At 45.5% G+C, this 24,097-nt stretch overlaps 3 protein-coding genes across 11 annotated transcripts; 1 reads left to right on the top strand and 2 right to left on the bottom strand.

The window, feature by feature from the left end:
* Positions 1-2,367: 2,367 nt before the first annotated feature.
* Positions 2,368-12,784, bottom strand: LOC108144469 (serine/threonine-protein kinase 10). Of its 9 annotated transcripts, none has more exons than XM_017269376.2 (14): positions 12,634-12,784; positions 11,673-11,822; positions 11,028-11,479; positions 10,761-10,959; positions 10,390-10,700; positions 10,182-10,322; positions 9,086-9,161; positions 8,647-9,017; positions 6,321-8,579; positions 6,154-6,260; positions 5,962-6,094; positions 4,142-5,161; positions 3,232-3,327; positions 2,368-3,019 (listed from the first exon to the last, which is right to left on the bottom strand). In XM_017269376.2, the coding sequence occupies exons 3-14, from the start codon at positions 11,349-11,351 to the stop codon at positions 2,870-2,872; spliced, it is 5,187 nt and encodes a 1,728-aa protein (XP_017124865.1). In that variant the 5' UTR covers positions 11,352-11,479; positions 11,673-11,822; positions 12,634-12,784; the 3' UTR covers positions 2,368-2,869. The 9 variants fall into 9 exon arrangements, with proteins under 9 accessions (XP_017124865.1, XP_017124862.1, XP_017124863.1 ...); XM_017269373.2 differs by lacking the exon at positions 4,142-5,161 and adding an exon at positions 9,791-9,832 and having other exon boundaries at positions 3,301-3,327; positions 12,634-12,782; XM_017269374.2 differs by lacking the exons at positions 3,232-3,327; positions 4,142-5,161 and adding an exon at positions 9,791-9,832 and having other exon boundaries at positions 12,634-12,782.
* Positions 12,785-13,387: 603 nt separating this feature from the next.
* LOC108144891 (26S proteasome non-ATPase regulatory subunit 7) lies at positions 13,388-14,902 on the top strand. The gene is made up of 2 exons (XM_017270052.2): positions 13,388-13,741; positions 13,803-14,902. The coding sequence occupies exons 1-2, from the start codon at positions 13,567-13,569 to the stop codon at positions 14,642-14,644; spliced, it is 1,017 nt and encodes a 338-aa protein (XP_017125541.1). The 5' UTR covers positions 13,388-13,566; the 3' UTR covers positions 14,645-14,902.
* Positions 14,903-15,554: 652 nt separating this feature from the next.
* On the bottom strand, positions 15,555-23,650 carry LOC108144770 (sodium-dependent serotonin transporter). Its single transcript, XM_017269880.2, has 8 exons — positions 22,578-23,650; positions 21,099-21,526; positions 20,229-20,505; positions 18,403-18,613; positions 17,896-18,348; positions 16,971-17,265; positions 16,143-16,343; positions 15,555-16,082 (listed from the first exon to the last, which is right to left on the bottom strand). The coding sequence occupies exons 2-8, from the start codon at positions 21,285-21,287 to the stop codon at positions 15,837-15,839; spliced, it is 1,872 nt and encodes a 623-aa protein (XP_017125369.1). The 5' UTR covers positions 21,288-21,526; positions 22,578-23,650; the 3' UTR covers positions 15,555-15,836.
* Positions 23,651-24,097: the final 447 nt, after the last annotated feature.

The raw sequence follows: 24,097 nt of genomic DNA, 5'->3' as shown, positions 1-24,097 counted from the left end.
ATTGCCAGTTCAATGGGCATTCTGGGCCAGCACTACATTTGTAAGCAAAGAAACCACTTAAGAAAGCTTTGAATCAATTTTAATTATTAGGTTGTTTTGTATTCAAAGCACAGCAAGTAAAGACCTATGGAGCTTCATAGTATTAAACTAGATGTTTATAAAATACATAAATGAGCAGAAAATACTACAAATACTTTAAATTAATTTATTTTAGTTTAAGAAAATACAAAACCAATAGACCCCGTAACAAAATCGTTTTTTTTTTATGTTTGGGTTGATTTTAATTATAGTTTTACCTTCACGACCACTAAAAAATATTTAGTTAAAAAATTCTGTGCCATAGAATTTGTTTCACCTCTATTTATACTTTATTTTTCCAACAAAAATAGTTAGACTGCATTATGTTTTTTTTTTCAGGGCAAAGTATCAAGATAAATATGAGCATTAGGCGGTTTATCAGCCGTGATAAAATGATTAACAAGAAAATGATTACACACATAAATGTGTCAATAGACTTGTTGAGAGTCATATGACTATTTAAATAATCAAATATAAAATAGTATCACCTGATAGGGCACAATTAGGTTCAAGTGGCATTCTGAACCACCACTCCATTTGGAAAGCCAGATAAACCGTTTATCATTGGTTTTTTTCATGACAGACAAAAACATGCCATTTATTATTTTTGTAGGGTTAGCAATCGGGCTAACATGTAGTTTATTTTAAATCTTAAGTCTTTTATCTTAAGTTAATTTAAATTGAAAATAATATTTATTCCCTTTACAGAAACATTGAAATTAAAAGCAATGATATTAGATTCCTTTAAAACCTGAACTTTTTTAAATTAACAATTTTAGTGTTTTTAAACTCTGTTTTGAGCTTCTGGGAACTAAAAGGCATCTTGATGATTACCCAGCTAAAATGTAATTAAGTTAGAGTATTTTAACTTCGAACCCTTTGACAATTACGCGCGAGTCCCTCAAGTGCCTTGGCTTTATTAATAGCAACTCATGTTGCGTTTAAACTGGACAACAATGGATCTAACGCGCCTGACATGGCACTGGCAATGGCACTGGCACTGGCACTGGCAGTGGAAGTGGCAGTGGCAGTGGCAGTGGCCCCAGTGAACCCACACCCTGCCACACAGAACCTACATCACCCATCCAAATCCTGGCAACCGACAAGCCCGCACTTTCCCCTTGGGCTTGGCATGTGTTAAGGTCTGCGGATACTTTCTGTATGCTCGTCATACTCATATATGATATAAAATACATAAATGGACAATGCATAAGGAAAGATGAGTAAGAGCTCTGTGCCACTGGGCGCACGGGGGTTGGGGACGAGGAAATGGCCGCTTCGGATTAGGGGCAGAATTGATTGTGAGTGGGATGTGGGTGTGGTCCTGAGCTTACAAAATCCCAAGAACTGCTGCAATAAATGGCCAAAAATCGAGTGCTGCAGGAAGGTCGAGTTTATCAGTGGCCAATGCATCCCATATGCTGGAATTTGGTAGCGACACTCTCGCTTGACGAAGCCGCAAAATTCTTCAAAGTGCCCCCACATCCCACATCGCCCATACGCACCGTTGACCATGTAATCGAAAGGCACAGCATGGCATCGCTCAACTAGAGAGATGCCAAGCCCAGTGGACAGATATTGCTGGCATGCCGGCGAGAGTTCAGCAATTTTTGGTACTGACATATTTTCCAAAATTCGAGCACAATTTCCCTTTGGCCCTCACTCAAGCTGAGTTACTGCAGTTAAGTTGCTGAAGTTTCGACGGCAAAGTTTTGCCTTTAATCTCATCAAATTAAATTAAAGCTAGGGTAAAAGAATCTGGCTAAGAGCAAAGTCTCGGGCAATTTTCATAAAAACAATAGACTTAAACGCCATCCAAAAAGAAAATAACAATTCTTTGTAATTTTTCTATTCTTTTTTAATATTTTTTTTGTTGAATATTGTTTTTGTTTAATTTTAAATATATATATTTATATAAAATATATAAGCATAAACGTTTACAAATATAAATATCTTTTATCGTTACCCGACGGCCTTCTCTCACTTTCCATCTGCATATCTACGTCCGTCTGCAACTCGAAACTCGAGTGCTCACACAATTTGTTTTATGGAATCCCAACATCTCACATATTTCTCCTGTTGCCACATATTAACTTTTGCTAAACTTTTCTGTCTCTAAGTGTGTGTGTGTGTGTGTGTCTGTTAAGTTGGATAGTTAAGATACCATTATTTATAGATATATTTACAATAGCAGTAGGGTCAACAAAAAATATTTGTTTGGTTTACGTATGTTTGTCCTTTTCTTTGCTGGAGCGGGAGTGTGTGAGTGTGTGTGTGTGTGTGTGTGTGGTGTGTTAAACATAGATAAATATTAAGTAAATTTAATTCTGCTCTTGACGGTTCGGTTCGTGCACATATAACACATATGCCTATACATGTGGACATGTATGGTTCGTAGATATGGATTGGATTTCTCGACAGATCGATAGACATGTACAATAATAATAATAATAATAGTAATAGTAATAGAACAATAGGCTAACATACACTGCAAGATGATAAAATTAAACTTATGCAATACGTTTTTACGACACAAAAAACTTAAGCTTGACCCGACGCGCTGCTTGGCACGGCTTTCATACATACACGTCCATCTGAAATATACATATACTCTATACCCTTTCTCTCTATGTATATATATAATAATAATATATATAAGCCAAGGCAGAGGCGCCCAATCTCTGGCGGAAGCCTTAATGGATGGCTGACAATTGTTTTGTTACGTTCTGCATAGCTGTCTGTCATAGCTGCTGCCGCTGCAGTTCCTTTGTTATCCTGCTCCCGGCCCGCCTCAGCCCTCGGAATACGAACTGAGGCTGCTGCGCGTCGAGCCGGTGAAGTGATCTCGCTGCAGCGTGTCCGCGGGCATGGACACAATCAGGGCGCCGCCGTACAGGGTCTCCATTTCGTCCAGTTGCTGGGCGAAGGTCTCCTCCAACTGCTGCTTTCGGAATATCAGTTATACATTAGAAACATATAGACAACGAGAACACACTTTACTAGGCAACAACATTCAGTCTGACAATATCAAGTTAGAGAGTGATATGGAAATCGGGGTGAAAGGAAAGTTTAGCTATATAGCGCATGCATTAGTAGGACATTTAGAGCTGAAGAACTATACATAGAATACACAGTGTCGTCTTCCGCAACCACCAGATATGAAGTATACGACCCATATCCCATGGTCTGGGAAGCACACTGGGGATAGATCAAAGGACTAACCTCTTGTTGCAGCCGCTGCTGTAGTTGCTTTACACATTACGAGAAGAGGAGAGCCGGCAAGAAAAGTTTTTGGATACAGATTTTTTTGATTTGGTTTGGTTTGGTTTTTGTTTGTTTGTTTTTTTTTGGTTTTCGATAGCAGCGCATTGTTGTTTGCATGTGGGAGTGTTTATAGATATATATATATGTGTGTGTAAAGTGAAGCATCATGAAATTTGCAATATGATAAGATTTATTTGTATGTTCATAGTTATACGAGTGTTTAGAGTAAGATATGGCTACACAAATGCTTGGCATGTGGCTAAGTGGAATGTTGATTGTATTCTTCTTTATTATTCTCTCGTTTCGTTTACTAAGTACTTCGATAATACTGCTTAAATGGAATGCATTTGGAAGCGGATGGCTGGTCCAAGTCAGGCAAATACTCTAACATTAAAACAAAACACTTTTCGTTCAATAATATAGCATAGCAATTCCAACAAACATAATCAACTTTTGGCAAGACAGAGTGTATGGCAATTTCCGATGCAGAGCGCGTTCGCGTTAGTAGGTAAGAATAGTTATGGCTAGACATATTCGGTTAGCAAGATGAGGTGTTTTTTTTGGGTGGGGGGACTGACTACTGGGGACGAGCATTTAGCCAGCACCAGGCGGGGAATGAAAAGCAGGTGGATTCGGTGTCAGTAGGTGTGAGTACAGGTTTGATTGACTGGTAAGTGTTTAGTAGTAGTGCATTTAGGAAACTGGCTGCTGCAACGTGGCAAGTGCTGTTCGCAATGGATCATTCTCCGTCCTAGATGGCCGATGAATCCTCCTCACAGCTGTGCTGCCGCTGATTGACCCTCGGCAATCGGTACTTGGCCGCATACAGGTCGTAGTAGAAATCATCCGAGGGGGCGGCCGAATCCGCCGATGCCACGCTGCCATTGAGCCTGTGACTGTGGTGGTCCGGCTTGAGGGAGGACCTCAGCTGCGGCTGCACTTCGTCCAGTAGGGCGGCCGCCTTGCGTCCCGAGTCGAAAATCAAGTCTGCATCGCTGGTGTAACGCGTGGACAGCTCGTTGATGTTGTACATCGACTGGGCACTGCTCAGCGAGGATCGGCCGCTGCTGCGACTGGCCAACGAGGGTCGCTTGATGGCAAACGAGGTGGTGTGCAGCAGCCGTTGCGTGTGCGCCGTTAGCACTGGTCCCTCGTGGATGCGCAGCTCCACGCCGCCGCTGCCGCCGCTGGCCTCTGCCGCTGCCTGGGCATCCAGACGGCTGAATCGGTTGCTCACCAGGCCAAGATCATCGGGAGTTTTCAGTGGCGGCGGCGGCAGCGGTGGTGTACTGCCCCGGAAAGTACTCATGGCTGGCTTGGCAGCATTCGCATCCTCGGCACTGTTCAGTGGCGGCGTGGTGGTCACCACCTTGACCAGCTCATTGGCCGGCAGTTGAGTGATCAGGCGCAGCTGGCTCTGGGCCGGCAACGTGGTCACGCTGGCCCGCTTCATCTGCTCGCTCAGCAACTGCTCCTCGTCCTCCTCCAGCACCAGATCGCTGATCATCTGCGATCGCTGTTGCTTGTGCAGGATCGGAGTGCTGGGCACACTGCGGCTGAGATCTGGCGCTGAGCCGCGGAAGTTGGACAACCGACTGCCGCCGCCGCCCATCATCAGCAGCGAGGAGCGGGAGCGCGGCAAGTGCTGCGGATCAATGAAGGTGTTGCGGGGCAGCAGGCGCGAGGATCGCTCGTTGTAGATGTTGCGCAGGTGCATGGGCAGCTTCACCTCCTGGTCCTCGAACTCCTCGCGATTGAGCACCAGGCCGAAACACTGCTCGTGCTGATCGATGGCCACCTTGATGCGTTGGTTCAGTTCCTATGCTCGTTTCGATTTGGTTGTTAAACACATGCATGACCAAATCCGTTGATCGGTTGGTTGATTTTTTTGTTTTTTTTTTGTTTTTGGTTAGTAGTTGGGAAGCACAGCGGTAAGCATTTTTTATATATTTGGTTTTTATCAGTTATCAGTTATCGGTTTTGGTTTTTGTTTTTGTTTTAGTTTTGTAGGTAGTAGTAGGTACAGTAGGCCACCAAAGTGAATGCATTTGCGTGGGTGTAAAGAGAGAGAAAAAGTTGAAAAAATAATTGGATTAAGTTCAGCCTTGGTTCAGCCAAGTGGCAGCGGTTTAAAGATGAGCCAGTGGTTCGTCAGTCAATTTCCCAGTTGTCGTATCAGTAGCAAAGATTACCGACCCGCCTCACAATTAGAAATATATTATCTAATGATGATTCACTGTCTCTTTTCTGTTCACCCAACAAACTTATACTTATACTTATTGATTGAATGACAAATCAGTTGAGTAAAGACAATTAAATTAACTAAGGCAATCCACCCCCGTCTATGGCTCATCTCTAAACCGCGCAACTTTGACGGAACGGAACGGGTCGGGATGGGTTCTCATTTTTAAGGGAAAGAGGGTAGCACAAGACACCACAGTTCACCGTAAACCAATCAATATACATTGAGTATCATTACCAACTTATATTAAACGAGTTGAGCTACTTTGTACAATCAATAAAAAAAAAAAACACATAACACCAACAAAGTAAGGCGGAGAGCATTGGCTGAAAGAGCTCTTGGGCGGGTTAAAAGTAGGGACCTGTTGGCATACACACCTGTTTGCGAGGCACCAACTGTTCGCGCCACTCGCGCAGCTCGCCCTTCAGTCGTTCATCGATCTCCGACAGCTTGGAGTGCTCATGCTCCACCAGAGCCCGGCGCTTCTCGTTCTGGAGTTGCTCCAGCTCTCTGCAAATAGTTGTAAATGAGTATTGACGGAGGTGATAGATAGTTAAGAAATAACCCACTTTATGGCGCTTTCGCGTGTGGCGCGCAGCTCCTCTAATTGCTTTTGATGCTTGACCTCAAACCGACGCTCCTCCTGCATGTAGCGCTTCTTCTCCTGCTCCTGGAACTGCAATTGAAATCGGTATAAGTTCATGTTTCTCGCAATAACTTTTTAGTTCACTTGTACCTTCTTCAAGCGATCGCGTTCCATTTCGGGATCTAGGTTCGTGGATATACGCAGGGATTCACGGAACATGAGGTCTCGTGCCTTGCGCTCTGCCCGGATTCGCTTGGGCAGCGCTCGCTTCTCCATCGTCTGCTTCTTGACCATGTCCTCCTCCTTGCGCTGCAGCATGCGCTTCACCTGATCCAGCTCCTTTTCGTGCCGGATGATCATTTGGTGGCGCTGCATGAAGCACAGATCCTTCACATGCCGCTTGGACAGCTGGTGGCGCTCATGCAGCTGCTTCTCCTCCAGCTCCCAGAGCAGTGCCTCCCGCGTCCTCATCGCGTTCTGCTTCTGCTGCAGGAAGTTGCGGTTGATGGAGGCCAGGTGCTCGCGATGCTTCTCGCTGAGTCGTCGCAGCAGCAGCTCATGCCGCTCCTTGAGGGAATCGAGGAAGGCGCGCTCCTTCTCCTCGTGATCCAGGTCCATGGCCGAGCGGCGCTGCTTGAACTCATCCTTGCGCTTGTCTTTGGGCAAGAGGTCCACCTCATGCTTGAGCAGCTTGATCTCCTGCTTGAGGTTCTCGCGGAAGATCTTCAGCTCCTGCTCCTGCTCGGAGCGAATGCGCTTGGACGTGCAGCGCAGCTCGTTCTCCTGCGACTGCTCGGTCTTCTCCACCAGCTGCTTGTGCTGGCGCGCCAGCATGTCCATGTCCGCCTCGTAGGTCTTCTCCAGCGAGGAGCGCTCCTGCTCGAAGCGACGATCCTGCTGCTCCTTGGCCTGCTGCTCCTTCAGGTACAGCTCGGTCTGCTGTTTCTTCTCCTGCTTCTGCAGCATCTTCAGTTCGCGCAGCTCCTGCTTGCGGAAGTCGTGGTCGTCGTAGATCCGTCCGTTCTCATCGTCGCCGTAGATCACACGACTCGTGGTGGTGGTCATCTGCACGCCATCGATCTCGAACTTGCGCGTGCGCTTTCGTGTCTTCTTGCGCAGATTGCGCAGCTCAATCTCCTCTTTGGTGAGGCCTTGGGCATTCACAGACTTGACCACGGGCGGTACCCTCGCCTTGGGCCGGATGACCACCTCCTCCTCCTCGTTGATGGTCTCATGTGGACTGTGGTTATTATTCGTCACCGACGGCGGCGGTGGCGGCATCAGCACTGCCGCTGCTGGCTGCACCTGCTGCTGCTGCTGCTGCTTGTTATTGTGATCCACCTCGTTCCGGCTGTCCTGACTAGTGTTGGTGCCGATGCTGTCCACGTCGGATCCCCCGCTGCCGCCCACCAGCACCTCGATGCCCCGGCGGCCGCGCACCGAGCCATTCTCGCTCAGCGAGCTGTCCGGCGATCGCTTCTCCTGCTTGAATCGGTTCACAATGATGTTCACGTCCTCGGGCACAAGGCCCAGTCCGTTGGGCTGGCGCTTGCCCAACTCATTGCTGCTGTCCTTCACCTTGACGCCCTCGTCGCCCACGGTGACCACGGAAACGTGGCTCGTGTCCATCAGATGGTCGCTGTGATCGTGACTGTGGCTGCCGGATGCCGTGTTGTAGGCGGAGTCATCATCCGCGTACGAGGGACTCACAATCAACACCTCACTCTCGTCCAGCTTGCGAGCGTGGACAGTGGAGGCTGTTTGCGGAGTGGGCACCACTCCTGCCGGCTCATTGACAGCCAATATCATGGAGGATTGCTTGTGGGGCGGTGTGCTGCTGGCATCGCCCAAACTGTCGTCCAGCGAGGGGAAGTCGTCGTCCGTCGACGACTCGTGCAGGTGGGTGCTCTTGTTCAGATCGTTGGACACAATGATCACCTCGTTCTGCGGCGGCGGCACCACCGAGTTGTCGATGATCACCGGCGGATGGGTGCTGGTCACCACAGTGATTTGGCTCACAGACTCCAAACTGTTGGGCAGCACCAAATGCTGCGCTGGTGGCGCTGGCAACTGCTGGTGATGCTGCGGTGTGGGTGGATCGCTGTTGATGGTGATCAGCGAAGTGCTCGAGCTGAGGACAGCATTCGAAACGCTGCCCGAGGAGCTGGAAGAGGCCACCGACTGCACGGACACAATGGAGGAGGCTGTGGGCGAGGGCGGCTGCGGCTTCGGCTCCATCGCCTCCTGGCCAATGGCCACTTCAATGGCCGTGGTGACTGAGGTGGCGGGTTCGGGCGTGGTTTGCTTTTTGGGAGATGTCTGGGAGTCGCTGGCCGGCGACTTGGCATTTGCAAGACCCAAGGGAGACGGTGGGGGCGGCGCTTTGCCCTTTTCCTTTTTGACAAAGTGCTATAAAAGAGGGCGAGCATTCAAATCAGTTTGTTTGGTATTGTTAAACGAGAAGATGAGTGCTTACCTTCTTGTCGGATTCGGTTTTTTCAGCTGCCTCAGTTGCAGCTGCCACATCTTCGGGTTTCTTTTGCAGCACGGCCGCTGTGGTTGGGGCTGGTGGTGTTGGTGGCTGCTGCTGGACTGGCGGTGGAGGCGTTTGTTGGGACGACGACGGCGGCGCTGGAGCTGGCACTTTGGTATGCGGCGGCTGCTGGGCTGCCGCTTCAGCATTGTCATCCTTTGTGTGGTTTGGTCTGTCCGGAGTGGTTGCTGTTGCTTTTGTTGTGGTTGTAGCTGCTGCTGCTGCTGCAGTTGCCGCTGCTGCGATTGGTAAACTGCTACTTGGTTGGGACTGCTCTTTGGCATCCCGCAAAATGGATGTAGGTGTACCTGGAACTGCAAAAGGGTAAAGCATATATATAATCTGGAGCTCTAAAAGTAAATCAATTAATTGAGATGCTTACGTTTGTCAATGTCTTGGCTCTGCAGCGAAGCAGAGTCATCGTCCAGGTCGAGCTGGAGCGCCGAGTTGCGGGGTTCCTGGGGAAGATTAACAAATGACTCATTAGCATATCGATAATTATAGTGTTTCCTATAGAAAACTAGCACGACTACTTGACTTTTACGACATCAGCAACTCAAACAACAAATTTTTTACTATAATTAACCATATTCGACATGCCGAATTTGCATAATAGTTTAAAAAATTATCACTGCTGTGAGTAATACTTATTTTTAAGCAGCAAAGCCATCCCAAAAGAATGTGTTTACATCCGACGTTGAACCAAAAAACGCATTGTTTGCTAATCCGTTTTTTTATTGCTCCATAAACAATGTCTGAGTGTTTGATGTAAGAGGCTTTCAGTTAGCGAAACGGACAATTCTGGTTAGACTGATTAGTAATTTAAAACCCTGTGTCGTTGAAAGTGTTCTTGCTATAACTACCGTCAGAAACCGATAGCAAGGCAAGGGTTTACGGAGAAACCAAAGCACATAAACAAGTACAACGAAGGAGCTAGTGATAAGCAGCATTTGGCAATGCTGATAAAATAAGTAAACTAATTGTGCCCCCGCCCACTGAGATGCAATGCCGGATGAGGGGTGCGGGTACGGGTGCTGGGAACGGACGGAGCGCGGACGACTGGGTTGCTGTAGAACGACTTACCAACCCTCTGATAGAGCGAGCGCCGCTTCACTTGGCGTTTAAGCTTCTATATCAATTATTTCCAAGTAACCACATACAAATGATAATGATAAGAACAAACATTGCGACATTTTGGCAGAGTGGAATGGAACAGAACAGAACAGAACCGAACACAACACAACGTAACATAAACGCAAGGCAAAGAATAGTCGAGAATAAACCAAGATAAACGTATGAAAATAAAATATCGCGCGGTGCGATTTTGGTTGGGTTGAGGCGGCAGCGTGTAAGAGAGAAGAAAGAGCAGTTGGAGAGGTGAGAAAACGTAGAGATTATCATCACATCTAGCATTTGGTCTACGTGGGTGCGGTGCAGGGCACAGGGATACATCCCGGGGACTACCAGGGCACACTCACCTCGGTCTCATCGTCCACCACCTCCTCCACGACCTCGGCCTTGTATTCGAGCAGCAGGTCTTTGATGGGCTTCGCATCCAGATGCCTGTTGATGAAGCCATGCTGCATCAACACATCCGTTGTGGGCCTCACTTGTGGATCCTATTGGGCACAAAATAATACTTCAGTCAGGAAAAAGAGTTACTCCAGATCAAAAAGGTTAACCCACCTTGACTAAAGACTTCTTGAGGAAGTCGTTGAACTCCTTGCTCCATCGCGAAGGCTGTTCCAGCTTGGGCGGCTCGCTCTTTTGGATCTTGAGCAGCACTCGCATGGGCGACATCTCGCTGTTGGGCGGCTCCATCTGGGCCAGTTCGATGAGCGTGATGCCCAGCGACCAGATGTCCACTTTGTGATCGTACGGATTGTCCCGGAATGTTTCGCAGAGCACCAGCTCCGGGGCCATCCAGTAGGGAGTGCCGATGAAGGTGTCGTGCTTCTGCATGGTGTGTTTGTTCTTGGCCGAGACGCCGAAGTCCGCTGAAATGTGAAAGTTTATATAAATCGATGATTGGAGTGAGGGGTAGCCCAAAGACCTACCCAATTTAACGCCGCCCTCCATGGTGAGCAGCACATTTCCGGCCTTCAAATCGCGATGGATGACTTTGTTGCGGTGCAGGAAGGTAAGACCCTCCGTCATGTGCTTGCAGACGTAGGCAATTTGCGGCTCAGTCAGAGGCTTTTCCAGCTCCACCATGATGCTGTCCAGGGCTCCACCATCGCAGTACTCGATGAGCATCTGTAGGTGGGGATTTACCAAAAGATTACTCTGCTTTCTGATTCCAAAAACCGCACTCAGATTCTCACCCAAAGCTTATCATCGATGGAGAAGGCCTCGTACAGCTCCACCACATTGGGGTGCTTGATCTCCGAGAGAATATCGATCTCGACCATGTGATCGCTGAGGTTCTCCTCGTCCTCCAGCTGGCACATTTTGGCGGCGGCATAGCGCTTCTGCTCCTTGTGCTGGGCCTTGTAGACCTTGCCGAAGGCCCCGTCGCCCAGTTCACCGACCATTTCCCAGAACTCCTCCGGATCCGTGTCCATCTTGATGTTGTTGTACAGGCGCTTCTTCTTGGCCTCACCCCCGCCGAGGTGGAAGACCTTCTTCAGGTTGTTTATAAAAGACATTTTCGCTCTTTTGTAGATTTCCCCTGCTGCTGCTGCTGCTGATGACGATGATGATGATGATTTGGGTTGAGTCTACATAGTGAGCTCCTGGGCGAGAGTCCAAGCAGGAAAACTAGATTTGGTGAAAGCTGCGGACATTGGCAAGCGTTTATTGATTGGCTCGTCGGCACACGACACACGGCACACGGCAGGTGTATGGCAAAGTATGGACTTGGCAGGGGCTCAAATCCGGTGGAACTACGGTTAAACCCATAGAATGTTCGAACCGCCGTAGTATTAGCCCAGTTCTTGTGGGTCTAATATGTATGTCTAAAAACTCACCTTTTCAGACGTTCTTGGCACTCGCACTCTCTCTTTAAGGTTCCTTCGCTTTTTTAGCGAAATAGGCCAACGAGCGGGGATTGTGGGCTTGGTTTGGCCCGTCTTTAGCGCTTCTGTATGTTTTATAATTTAATTAGCAGCTCGCGAGCTCTAATATTTGTAGAAAAAACACGTACGAATGGGAGGAAAATGATTACAAACGAGAAAAAGTCAAAGACGTAGACAAAAGAGCGCAGCGTGTGTGTGACTGTGTGAAGGTATGTGTGCGTGCGTCGCATCCAAGTGTTTGTGAGCTGGTCTCTGGGCTTTTAAGTCCCCCCTCTCTCAATCACCCTACTCTCTCGCCCCCCGTCTACCACTTAATTTGGCCAAATCTCGGCGAAACTGGCGATTTTACAGAGACCAGTTGGCAAATAAGTTGTGGCGCCTTGAATTCGCACTATGCAGCTCGCAATTTGTAAACAACACGCGCACGAATCGCACTTTTAAGTGAACGCAACCACTCATTGATGATTACACGGAGCAAACGAAGTCGGCAAATGGGCGTGAAACTTGAGGACGCACGCAGTCACGAATTTGGAATTTGGGTATTACCTCATCCACACACACTCATTGTTTCGGTCTTCGGCTTTATCAATCTCTGCACTATCTCTGCTTTTATTGTTTTTCAGCCGCACACTCTTTCGCGGAGGCGTTTAAAATATATTTTCCCCCGAAAACGCTTAGAAATTTCTCTCGCGCAAACGCTTGGTGTTGCCAGTGCGTTGCGATTGCAACGTTGCCGGCGATCTGGCAAGGCCAGCAAAAAATGGCGTTTAGGTCATCTGTGCGAGAGGAGAGCAGCACTATTTGCCTTCGCCAAGGGCAAAAACAGAAACAACACACACTCGCTTACACACAAACACACACAGGCAGGCGAACGACGAAAATAATTAATTTAATCGATTTGCGGCGCAATTACTTTGTTGATTTGCGGGCGAGCAGCAGGTGCAGCCTCACTGACCGTTCTTTTTCGCACTTCCGCTGTCCGATTGCACACTTTCTAACTGTCTGCACGGCGCTTTTCTTCTCATGATTTTTCCACAAGCACTGTGTGACCGTTTCTCGATGGCATAAATATAACCAAAAGGGGATGGGGTGTTGGGTTCGGCAAGTCAAAATGTTGATACCCTTTCTGTTTTAAAATAAATAAATTATCCAATCAGTTGTTTGTTTTATATTTCCTATTGCAGCCATTGGACACATTCCTTTTATGTAGTTTACAAGTATAAATATGTATATATCTTAACAATTTGTATAAATCTTTGATATTAAAGCACTTTTAATTCTTTGTCTAGATAGTTCCTTATAAGAATATAAGACAGGTCCTAAAATCTGTTTAACATGATTCAGGGCGAAATATAAACAAAAATTAACGGAAATAGTGAAATTTAGTGCAAAAATCTGGCAGCCCTGCATGGTTTCAAGACTCCTATTACACACTTTTAGAGGATTTTTGAAGATTAAATTAGGAACTCTACTTAAGTTGGCCTTTAATTGACTCCCTAAAATAGAATTATGCATTTTGGCATCCGTATGGGATGTAAAAAATTGGGGAAATAAGAATAAATGCTGTTTCCCGCGTACCACAGAGTGTGACCAGTTGTCGCCGTGGCAGACATCCACCTTGAGCGTGGCATTGTGGCATATAAACGAAAACAAACGGCTGCCACACCGCAAACCGTTTCTGCTTGTCATTTTGCTCTGAATTTTTTGCCGCAAATTGCAGGTAATTTCGCGAAATATAGGAGTCGCAGTAAGCCGAACCCCACAAAAAACAAAGCAGCCTGGCACCTAGCAAGCGGTGCATACGTCTCAGAAACCCCCAAACCGAAAACCCATAAAAAGCACAAACATGCCGTCGCTGGAGGTGAGCGTAAACAAAGTGATAGTGCATCCACTGGTTCTGCTGTCCGTGGTGGATCACTTCAATCGGATGGGAAAGATTGGCAACCAGAAGCGCGTTGTGGGTGTTCTCTTGGGCTGCTGGCGCTCCAAGGGAGTGCTCGATGTGTCCAACAGCTTTGCGGGTTAGTACTCCAAGCAGAACATCTGGAAATACAGCTCAAAATTACACATTTCCATTTGCAGTGCCCTTTGACGAAGACGACAAGGACAAGTCGGTGTGGTTCCTGGATCACGATTACCTGGAGAACATGTACGGCATGTTCAAGAAGGTGAACGCCCGGGAACGAGTGGTGGGCTGGTACCACACAGGACCCAAGCTCCACCAGAACGACATAGCCATCAACGAGCTGGTGCGCCGCTATTGTCCAAACTCCGTGCTGGTCATCATCGATGCCAAGCCCAAGGATCTGGGCCTGCCCACAGAGGCGTACATATCCGTGGAGGAGGTCCACGACGACGGCTCGCCCACCAGCAAAACCTTTGAGCATGTGCCCAGCGAGATTGGCGCCGAAGAGGCGGAGGAAGTTGGCGTGGAGCATCTGCTGCGCGACATCAAGGACACCACCGTGGGCAGCCTGTCGCAGAAGATCACCAACCAGCTGATGGGACTGAAGGGCCTGAATGCCCAGCTGCGCGACATCAAGCAGTATCTGCAGCGCGTGGGTGACAGTAAGATGCCCATCAACCACCAGATCGTCTACCAGCTGCAGGACATATTCAACCTGCTGCCCGACATCACCAACGACCAGTTCACAGGCACCATGTACGTTAAGACCAACGACCAGATGCTGGTCGTCTACCTGGCCTCCATGGTGCGCTCGATCATTGCCCTGCACAACCTGATCAACAACAAGCTGGCGAACCGCGACGCCGAGGAGGGCAAGAGCGACAGCAAGGAGGCCAAGGAGAAGAACAAGGAGAGCAAGGACAAGGACAACAAGGAGACCAAGGACAAGGACGGCAAGAAGGCGGAGGAGAAGGCCGACAAGGGCAAGGACGAAGGCGGCAAGGGGTCGCGCAAATAGGAGCGAAAGAAGAAGCGCAAGCCCCGTCGCAAGCGAAAGAAGCAGGGCCCGCAGGACTAGCTGCTACTGCTGCTGCTTCTTGTGGCGTCCAGGAACTGGAAACACCGGCGTGGGTGTGCAACGGCCTCAGACAAACCAACATTGCCACCATTCATCGTTCATTGTCCCCATGAAATCAAGCTCCCTCTTTATTATTTCGCCAGCTACGCGTAACTAACTAACGGCAAGTTTATGTAATTAAAAATTAAATAATTTAAATACTCCGCTTGTTTGCTTGAAGGACTATTAGAGCAGCTGGTTGCCTTGTTCCACTCAAAAGAAATACTTTGTTGCTTCTGTTTTCTTATTTCGTAAAACCGAAATTATATTTAAAACAAATGAAATCATCAAACACCTTGGAAAGGCAATGTAAATGGCTGTGTTACGATTGCCCCTCCAACGCGGAAAAAACGTGTGAGTAATGCATTGTACAGGGCGTTCTCTATCTTAGAGCAGTTATTACTTAGAAAGCATTTTACCAAATTTCACTTGACTTACAGCTAAGCTAGTTAACGCTTACGAACTAAGGCTAGGGTTTTTGTTTATATTAACACCATCGATGGCTGGACACAACTAGAATACTTAGCCAACAAACTAGATTAAACGTTGAGTTCCTCGTTCCTCCCTCTTCGGTAATGACATATATATTGGGGAATCCTGCAAAATGGCTGCTTTGCAGGACTCCCCGTGGCATAGGGATAGAGACAGAGGCTTCCCCTTAGACCAGCCACTCGCTGGCCAGCGGGAACTTGAGCGGCTGGCAGCTGTTCAACCTCAGCGAGCAGTTATTGTCCTCGGCAGCAAGTGGGATCCTCGAGTTGATCATGGGATTGCTCTGCACCGAGCAGAGGCTTAAACTATGGCTATGCGACTGCCTAAGACTAGCACTAATGATATCGCTGCTGATCCGATGCTGTTGCTGTTGATACTGTTGCTGATTACGGCTACGATTCTGATCCTCCGGCGGGCAGGTGTGGTTGCAGATGAGATTGTTTGAGTGGAAGGCCGCATGGCAGCTCCTTCCTTCGGCCCCTGAGGTTGTTGGTGACAAGCTGTTGCAGTTGCTGTTGCTGTTGCTGCTGCAGTTGAAGTTGTAGATCTTGATGCTGGTGCAGCTGGTGCGGATGTTGAGACGGACCTGGGCGTGGTCATGTCACACCGAGGTGCCTTGCTGGCCGGGCACCACCGATCCGCAGGACTCCTCTGGCTGGAAGGACTCCTGCAGCCTCTGGCGGCATCCGCCCTTCGCCGCGAAGCAGAACTTGTAGACGATGTACAAGGGAATGCACAGCACCGAGGAGCAGGTGACGGCCCAGCCCACCTTATAGCTCCAGTCCGGATAGTAGTACTCCTCGCCCAGCATCTCCTTGTAGCCCATTATGGAGAATATGAAGATGGTCTGCAAGTGTTTCACAATTTGTTATTTAAATATATTTTTAATGCTTTATTTATGTCTCACCAGCAGGAATACGGGACTAATGTATGTCCAGCAGATCCGCCAGAATAAACCTGGCTTGCTGCCCAGCATCTGTTCCACATCCGCGCTGAAGCGATCCACGCCGTAAAACCAAAACACTCCGGCTGCCTCCACAAAGACCACAAAAAGTATGGCCAATCCAGGTCCGTAGACATTCAGGAAGTTGACCAGCACCACACCGCCCTGAAAGGATATGGAATTTTTATATTGTATTTAGTTTCTGTATTTATTTAATGCTAATTTGTAAGTTTTTCCGGTCTTTTTTAAGTACATTCTCATCATAATAGACCAAGACCGTATCTCCCATCAACAGGTTCCCTCTCAACTGGCACTGATAAATGGCTGTGGGCTGAGTTATTGAATAGCTTGATCCCTTGACCGATACTGGTCACTCCAAGTGGCCGAGTAACCAAGTGACCAGGACAGGCAGAAATAAAGAAGGCAGCAAATTACAATTTCAAATGTAATCAGATAAAGTGGCGGGAGTAAGAACTTTGGTGCTGCGGTGCAGGACCAACTGGCTCATCGTTGGTGGTTGTTTGACCAGGTTGAAGGCAAACAAGCCCACCGCTCTTGACAGGTGATAAAAATGCAGGAGAGCGAAAAGGGAGTGAGTGTGTGTGTGTGTGTGTGGAGCTTAACTGGCGAACGATAGAAAGCACTTAACACGGCAATCCATCGACTTCTAGCTGGCATATTTAAACAGGGGTTGCTATCAGCTAGATGGTGCGTTAAATGGGCCACTTGGACATGCATGCATATGTATCATTGGTGCTTGGGAGTTAATTAACCGAATCAAGGCGTACTCACGTAGGTCATTGTGGGCAGGGCGCACAGGAAGATGAAGGCCAGGAGCAGCAGGACGAACAGCTCCCTTCGCCGGCCAATCACTCGCGGATATTCGTCGCACAGGGCCGTTATCATCGCCTCCAGTCCGCCAAAGGTGCTGTCCAGTCCCAGGGTGATCAGCATCAGAAAGAAGATGATGCTCCAAAACACCGATCCGCTCATCGTGGCTATGGCCTCTGGATAGACGATGAACACCAGTCCGGGTCCCTCTAAGCCCACTTTGTCGATGGAGGTCTTTTGCACGTAAGCCATGTACCTGTAAAAAAAGAAATGTCGTTAACTAACCAATACTATTTCATAACTCAGTAATAAATCACTTATAAAGGTGCCTAAAAGTAGGCAACGAAAATACATCGTAGTCTATTGAAGGGAATCCATTGGACTTTCAGACTTTAAATATATTGTAGCATACTTTTAGACACCTTCATAAATGAGTTCTGCAGTAATTCCAATTTTCTGTTAATTGGTTTATCTGTAAATTAAAAACTTACAAAATTTACTTTAAATTTAAAATAATTCATTATGGCGTGACAGTATTATAAATATTATCTTTAACTTACCAATACTATTTCATATTTCAGTAGTTAATTTATTCAATGGTTGCCCCAGAAATCACAAAGGTTTTAAAATCAATAAAAAAAAAAAAAAAAAAAAAAAAAAAGTTGTCCTTTGATTGGACTTTCGGACTTAACATTTATTGTAGCATACTTAATAAATAAATTCAAAGCCCAGTAATTTCTGTAGCAATCTCAATTTTCTGTTTATTTTAGGTATTATTTTCTAGGTAATTCCTAACACCTATTACTATTAATAATCTAAAAACTTAGTAACTGAGTTTGCCACTAAGGACAATAAATATTCCGCAACTTAAACTTTAAAAACTTACCCCAACACGGAGAAGATGACAAAGCCGGCCAAAAAACTGGTCAGGCAGTTGATGCTACTTGTGATGAGGGCATCCCGATAGCAATTGTTGTTGAACTTGTTGTAGCTGGACAGGGCCAGCAGGGTGCCAAATCCGGGACCCAGAGAGAAGAATATCTGCGAAGCGGCGTCAATCCAAACCTTGGAGTTCTTCAGCTTGTGCCACTCTGGTGTTAAGTAATACTTGATGCCCTCATCTGCGCCGGGCAGAGAAACTCCCCTGACCAGCAGAATGATAAGCACCACATATGGAGCCAGGGCTGTGACCCACACCACTTTTCCGGCACTTCGCACTCCCTTCCAGAGTGAGAAGTACACCAGAACAAAGACCCCGAAAACGCAAAGTGCCAGCGTTGGCTTCACCGGACCCATGAAGTCCAGTCCATTGCCCTTGTAACTCTCCAGTACTCTTCGCCTGCAAAACAGTCGCTTAAGGATTAGGATTTAAGGATGCTTGTGGGATACCCACTCGAAGAACTCCTTGGCTGGTGAGGTGGCAAATTCCGTGAAATTCTCACTGGTCACCTGCATACAGTTCTCCGTGTTCCATGGATTGTCGCAGGAAGTCCACGGCAACTTGGACGTGAACGAGGCGAAGAGATAGTACACGGCCCATCCAATAATGGTGTTATAGTACATGCCCATATATATATCGATCAGGCAGATCGCATAGCCAACACCTAGAAATGTGCGGGTTTACAGGTTAAAGTTGAAAAATAAATACTAACTTTAATCAGAAAACTGGTCAAAGTTTGAAAAATATAAACCTAAGATTCGTTAAGTAAATTTAACTATTTAATGCTAAACAGTTTTTATTGTATTAGTTATTCAATTAATTTTGGAACTTCTTATTTTTTTAATTCTTTATAAAATGAAATACTGTTGTAGAACTTGCATTATTATATTTATTTAATTATTGTAATTATAAGTTCTTTATTATTTTTGACCATGAACTTAATCCAATATTATCAGTTTAGATGTGTCTACTCTTTGAGAAACCCTATTATCTCCATTAATCTCCCTAATTACTCGCTTAACAAGACTGCAAGATATGCAAATCAACAGGTAGCACTTAAAAGCCATCCTAACTTGGCCTGGGAAAACCAATATATCTGATTGAAAACGGCCAGAGGAGAATCGGAAAAGCAATCGACGGAGTATTCTGCTCTATTCCCGCGTGACAATTTGCAGGTTTCATCTTTTGTACAAACCACCCTCCGTTCTTTCCGTCCGCTTACTTATGAGGCCAATAAGACACGTCACGTGATTTAGCCTCCTTTGAGTTTTCCACTCGCTTGGCTTTCCGGCTGCTTTTCATTCATTTCCAGTCGCTCGGCAAAAGGTTTGCCAAAGCAAACACTTGTTGAGCAAATGATGACTGCCACAAAGTGGTGTTTGCTCTTGGACTTTTTACGACGAGCGACGAGCTGGAGTGGGATTTGGCCTAGACAAAAAGTGACTTGGCAAAAGTTTCGAGCGGACTTAAAGCGAGCAGCAAGTGAGCAAATCCAGTGGGGCAGCCCATGGCCCATACGTTTTGTTTGCCACTTAATGGAATTATCAACTCGATATGCAAAACTTTGAATAGAGGACTTCCCCTCCAGTGGCTGGCTTTTCATCGCTGCTGTAAATCAATTTGAGGACAATTTAATTAGGGCCTTCAGCCCGGATGGAGGTCCTGATTTGGGCTTTGTGCGTTCCGCTTGAATAAGTCGTTAATTGTTGCAACAAGCTCTGGTGACTCTTATCCAATTCACTGCTTGATAATGTCGCCGGCACACACACACACAATGGTTTCCTCACTGTTCCCCCTCCGAGCCCAAAAAAAAAAAAAAAAAAAAAAAGCTGAAAACAGGAAACTTTGGTCCTTTGTGCGGCCAACAAGTGCGGGTGGTGGCCTTTGGAACCTTGGAATCTGGCTGAGACAATAATGCTCGGCCGAGCGTAAAATATCAGACATCAACAACACACGAGTTTTGTGTCTTATATGAATTTCGCCGAGCCACGCTGCGTATACTTAATTTCTCATTACAAAATGCTAGCGCTCGAGGCGAAAGGTCCTCTGCGCAAATATTGAACATTTTTTTATAGATTTCAATATGCAATCACATTTTTTTACTTTCTGCGACTAAAACTCAATATTTGTAATTCATTTAAATTGCCATTTAATCTTGCATTATATACGTAAGCCCCAGGCACTCTCATATTTATTTGTTTGTCATTTTTTAGGGCTGACATAGATGTTTTTTTATAACTTTTTCAAAAGAAGGAAGGAATATCTGTTTTTACACTCACCTTTTAGGGCCGGACAGATGCGCTTCCAAATGCTGAGGCAGCCGCATCGATGGAACTGACCCAAAGCCAGTTCCATGTAAAACAAAGGCAGACCGCCGAAGATGAGGAACAGGCAGTAGGGAACCAGGAAGGCACCGCCGCCATTCTGGTAGCAAATGTACGGAAATCGCCACACGTTTCCCAGGTCAACGGCAAAGCCAATCACGGCCAGCAGGAACTCCGCCTTTTGGCCCCACGTCTCTCGAGTTCTCTCCGTCACGGACACCACCAACATGCGCTAAAATGAGGTGAGGAATATTGTTATTTAACCCTAAACAAAAAACAATTTACAAAAGAACTGTAAAATAAAAATAAAGCATTACAAATACTACAAATAATACAAATATTTTATAAAAATCTTTATCATAATATTATAAGGGAAACCTTTTCTACAATAAAGTAAATCCTAACAATATACTTATTTTCATTGATGGTAGATATTACTTAAGTGTTTGTTAAAAACTTCGTTGCTTAGTTAAAACCATTGTCAATCCAATTGTTGATTTTGTGCCAAAAATTGTATATTCATTCACTTACTTAATTTCTTGATTTTACGAAAAATTTCCTTAACACTAGGAATAATTGCCTTAAATTTGAGTCTTTAAGAAGACATTACCTAAATCGACTACCAATGAAACCGAAGTTAAAGTCATTTTTTCAGCTTTTGTTTTCCAAATTTAAAATAATTTTTTTTTAATAAATTTTTTTTATACTTGCAGGAAAAGTAAAGGATTAGGCAATAACAATTTATTAGAATCATAAATATCAAAGAATATTAATTTTTAAATCATGGAGATATATTGTAACATTTTGTCAGCCTGGAGAACTCACTTCGTTGTTGGCCAACTTGGGGGCCAGCGGATCGGTGACCTTGGCGGGCGTTGCGTGGTCGCCGTCGTCCTCGTTGGAGTCGTCCTCGTCCTTGTTCGGCGACTCCTTGTCGTTGCTCCAGGGGGCGGGATTCGAGCGGCCCGTCGTGGCAGCGGCTCCTCCGAAATCGGTGCTCCCGCTGCGATCCATGTTGCCGTGAGGGGGGCGCTTGCCTGGAGGCGTGGCAGTGTACGCCGATCGCGGCACTAGCTTAGCCAGCCGAACTCTGAACTGAAGTCCGGGGGCCAGAAAAAGCGAAATTTGCGCTCTATTTGCGGCTCTTCACGGCAATCTACAATCCCTCCGCTTTTCCGGCCCGTTTATCGCTGTGGTCGTGAAAATTGCATTTTCCCCACTACTCTTCTCACATGCTGAACTCGCTGTATCGACTGGCCAGTAAGTGAAACGAAACGAAAGTTAAACAATCGCATTAAATGGGGCATGGCTAATGATGGTCATTTATTGGCAAGCGATTTCGAATTTCTCCCCCCAGGGGAAACATTGAAATGCACTGAGATTTGCATACCGTACAGGAGATGTTCAATAAAATAGTGAAATGTACAATTTTTAATGCCCCTGACTACAGACTCTGGTGAATTGTGAATTTCAAACAGCCGTGGTGTCCTTTAAACTGCACCACTAATGGCCAGCAAAAATCCTCTCAATGTCAATGTCGTGAAATATTGTCATTTCCGGGCGACTGTTTTCCCTTAACTACTTTAAAGGTTTCTCCTTGAATTGCAGCGTTAAATTTTAAATTGGCCACCGTGGCGTATGCGTAATGAATCTCACTTAGCTAAACGAATTCACAATGAAAACAATTGCAGCCTTGATCAGCGTCCGCAGGGGCTTCATACAAAGGAAGGGGCGTTTGTGTGAGTTTTTAATTGCCATTTAATTGTGGCCCACACGCGAAGCCAAAGATAAAGAAAGTTATTCACATGTGCCGACGGGCCACAGAAGCGTTTGATAAGTGCTAAAAATACAGGCCAGGACAACCGAATTCAAAACAATCAAAAGGCACTTAGAGATATGAAGAATTTGCACCAGATGCTTCGCAAAAGATATTTAGCAAGTATTAAAAAAGAAATTAATAAAACAAAAATTAAGACATTTATAAAAAAATACATTCACCCCTTTTTAACCTAAACGTTATTTTTCGTTTGGAATGAATAGATAATATTGTTTAAAAACGTTGATATATTTTAAAAGTTAATAACAATTGGCCTAACACGCTTTGCCCAAGAAACAAAATTACTTGTCTAGAAAGAAATTTTTTAATTGGGAAAACAAATTTTTAAACATTTCAAAATCTAAACATTTGTCTATAATTTTAAATAGACTGTTTTATTAATATACACAGTTTTTTGTATTTTAATCTAAATATCATAAATATAAAAATCTGTTTTCGTTTATTTAAAATATTTTTGTTCGACTTACTATTTTTGGATTAAACTTGAAGAACTGCGTTTCTCAGCACAAACGGCAAAAATTTAACTTTTTATTTTGCCACACATACTTTAAATTAAGCACTTTGATTATTGTCCAAGGCACTGCACAAATTTCAAATTTGTGGGACTTCCATGCGTCCAATTTGAGAGACGCGCGCCGCTCCTTTGGGCTGATGAAACTGATGAATCCTGCGGCCGGAGTCGTCCTTTTATACGTTCGCTGCGCAGGCGGGCGCTAAGAAGTCGTCGGCAGGACGAATGGCCGAGTATCCTTCGGCTTTGGTTTGGTTTCTGGTCGCAGTATCCTTCTTTGGGGGTTGGAGGCACAGGCATTCGAACAAGAAGTCGACGGACAGGTGGCAAAGTGTAACTTAAATTGCAGCAAACTGTTGCTCATCGAAGTTGATTGAACACCCGTCCCCTGCCTTCCCACAAGTGGGCGTGGCCCATTAAGAGCGCCTAGCTTGTCTTGTTAAATGGTTGCCACATTACTATACTGTCCAGCCGATTGACAAGAGCAAAATGGAATTTCACTAATTCAGTTTCGAGTTGAAAACGATAATTGCGGAAATTATATTATAGTAAAGCAAAAGCGAAGTCAAGCAAACTTGTGTGTGCAATTAAAGTAATTAGTAGTTATGTCACTTTTTTTGCTTAGCAGCAAATTATTTTTGCCACTTTACGTTTTAGTTTAGAGCGTTTTTGTTGCACAAATTGTAGGCTAATATTATTCTATTAAAAACATGTCACTGCAAAGGCATTTAAATTTAATTTATTGTGTTGCTCAAAAGTTTAATGTTTGTATTTACTTTTTATAAAATAGGATGATTGGGTTGATAGTACGTTTTTTATTTATTTATATATTTTTCCTATAGTTTCACTAATTTTTTTTACTATTTAGCAGCACCTTCACTTTTCACTTGACACTGTTTCGAGTTGTTTGTTTTCATAAAGTTCCTCTTAATTTAAACAGAAATTATTTTTATTTCCACGGAAAAACAGCTTGCAATCACAAATAACTTTAAAGATATTTATTTTCTGTTGAAATCGGTTTCAATTGGCTTTTGGGGAAGTTCACTTGTTGATATTTCCAAGTAGTTTACCCCTTGAATGGCGGCAGCTAACTGATTTTTAAGACCCGTGATGCTTCCATTTGGTCATTTGATCACTCGATTTTATTGGGAATCATTAAGAGTTTTTTTTTTGCTTTTAATTAAACTTTTCTGTATTTATTTGCTAATTATTGCAAACGGCGATTGCGAGAGCGTGGCGCGCACACTCGACGCGGATTGTCAAGTGGGTAAATCAGCGTAATTGCAAATCGCCATCGGCACTTAAAGTCGCGGATCGGGGGGTTTCGAGTCGTCATGGGTTGCACACGTTTTCTGTGGTTGAGGTAGGCGATCTGGTACTATAGTTGATGAAGAGCAATGCTGTTTTGTGCCCTTAGACTTTGTGTCTGTCAATGGATATAGAGATGTAGTTGTACCATCGAAAAAAGAGAAAAAA

Source organism: Drosophila elegans, unplaced genomic scaffold (assembly GCF_018152505.1).
Source record: "Drosophila elegans isolate 14027-0461.03 unplaced genomic scaffold, ASM1815250v1 contig_183, whole genome shotgun sequence".
Classification (NCBI taxonomy): Eukaryota; Metazoa; Arthropoda; class Insecta; order Diptera; family Drosophilidae; genus Drosophila; species Drosophila elegans.
The sequence above is the reverse complement of the archived record's forward strand: the minus strand, read 5'-3'. Positions and strand labels throughout refer to the sequence as shown.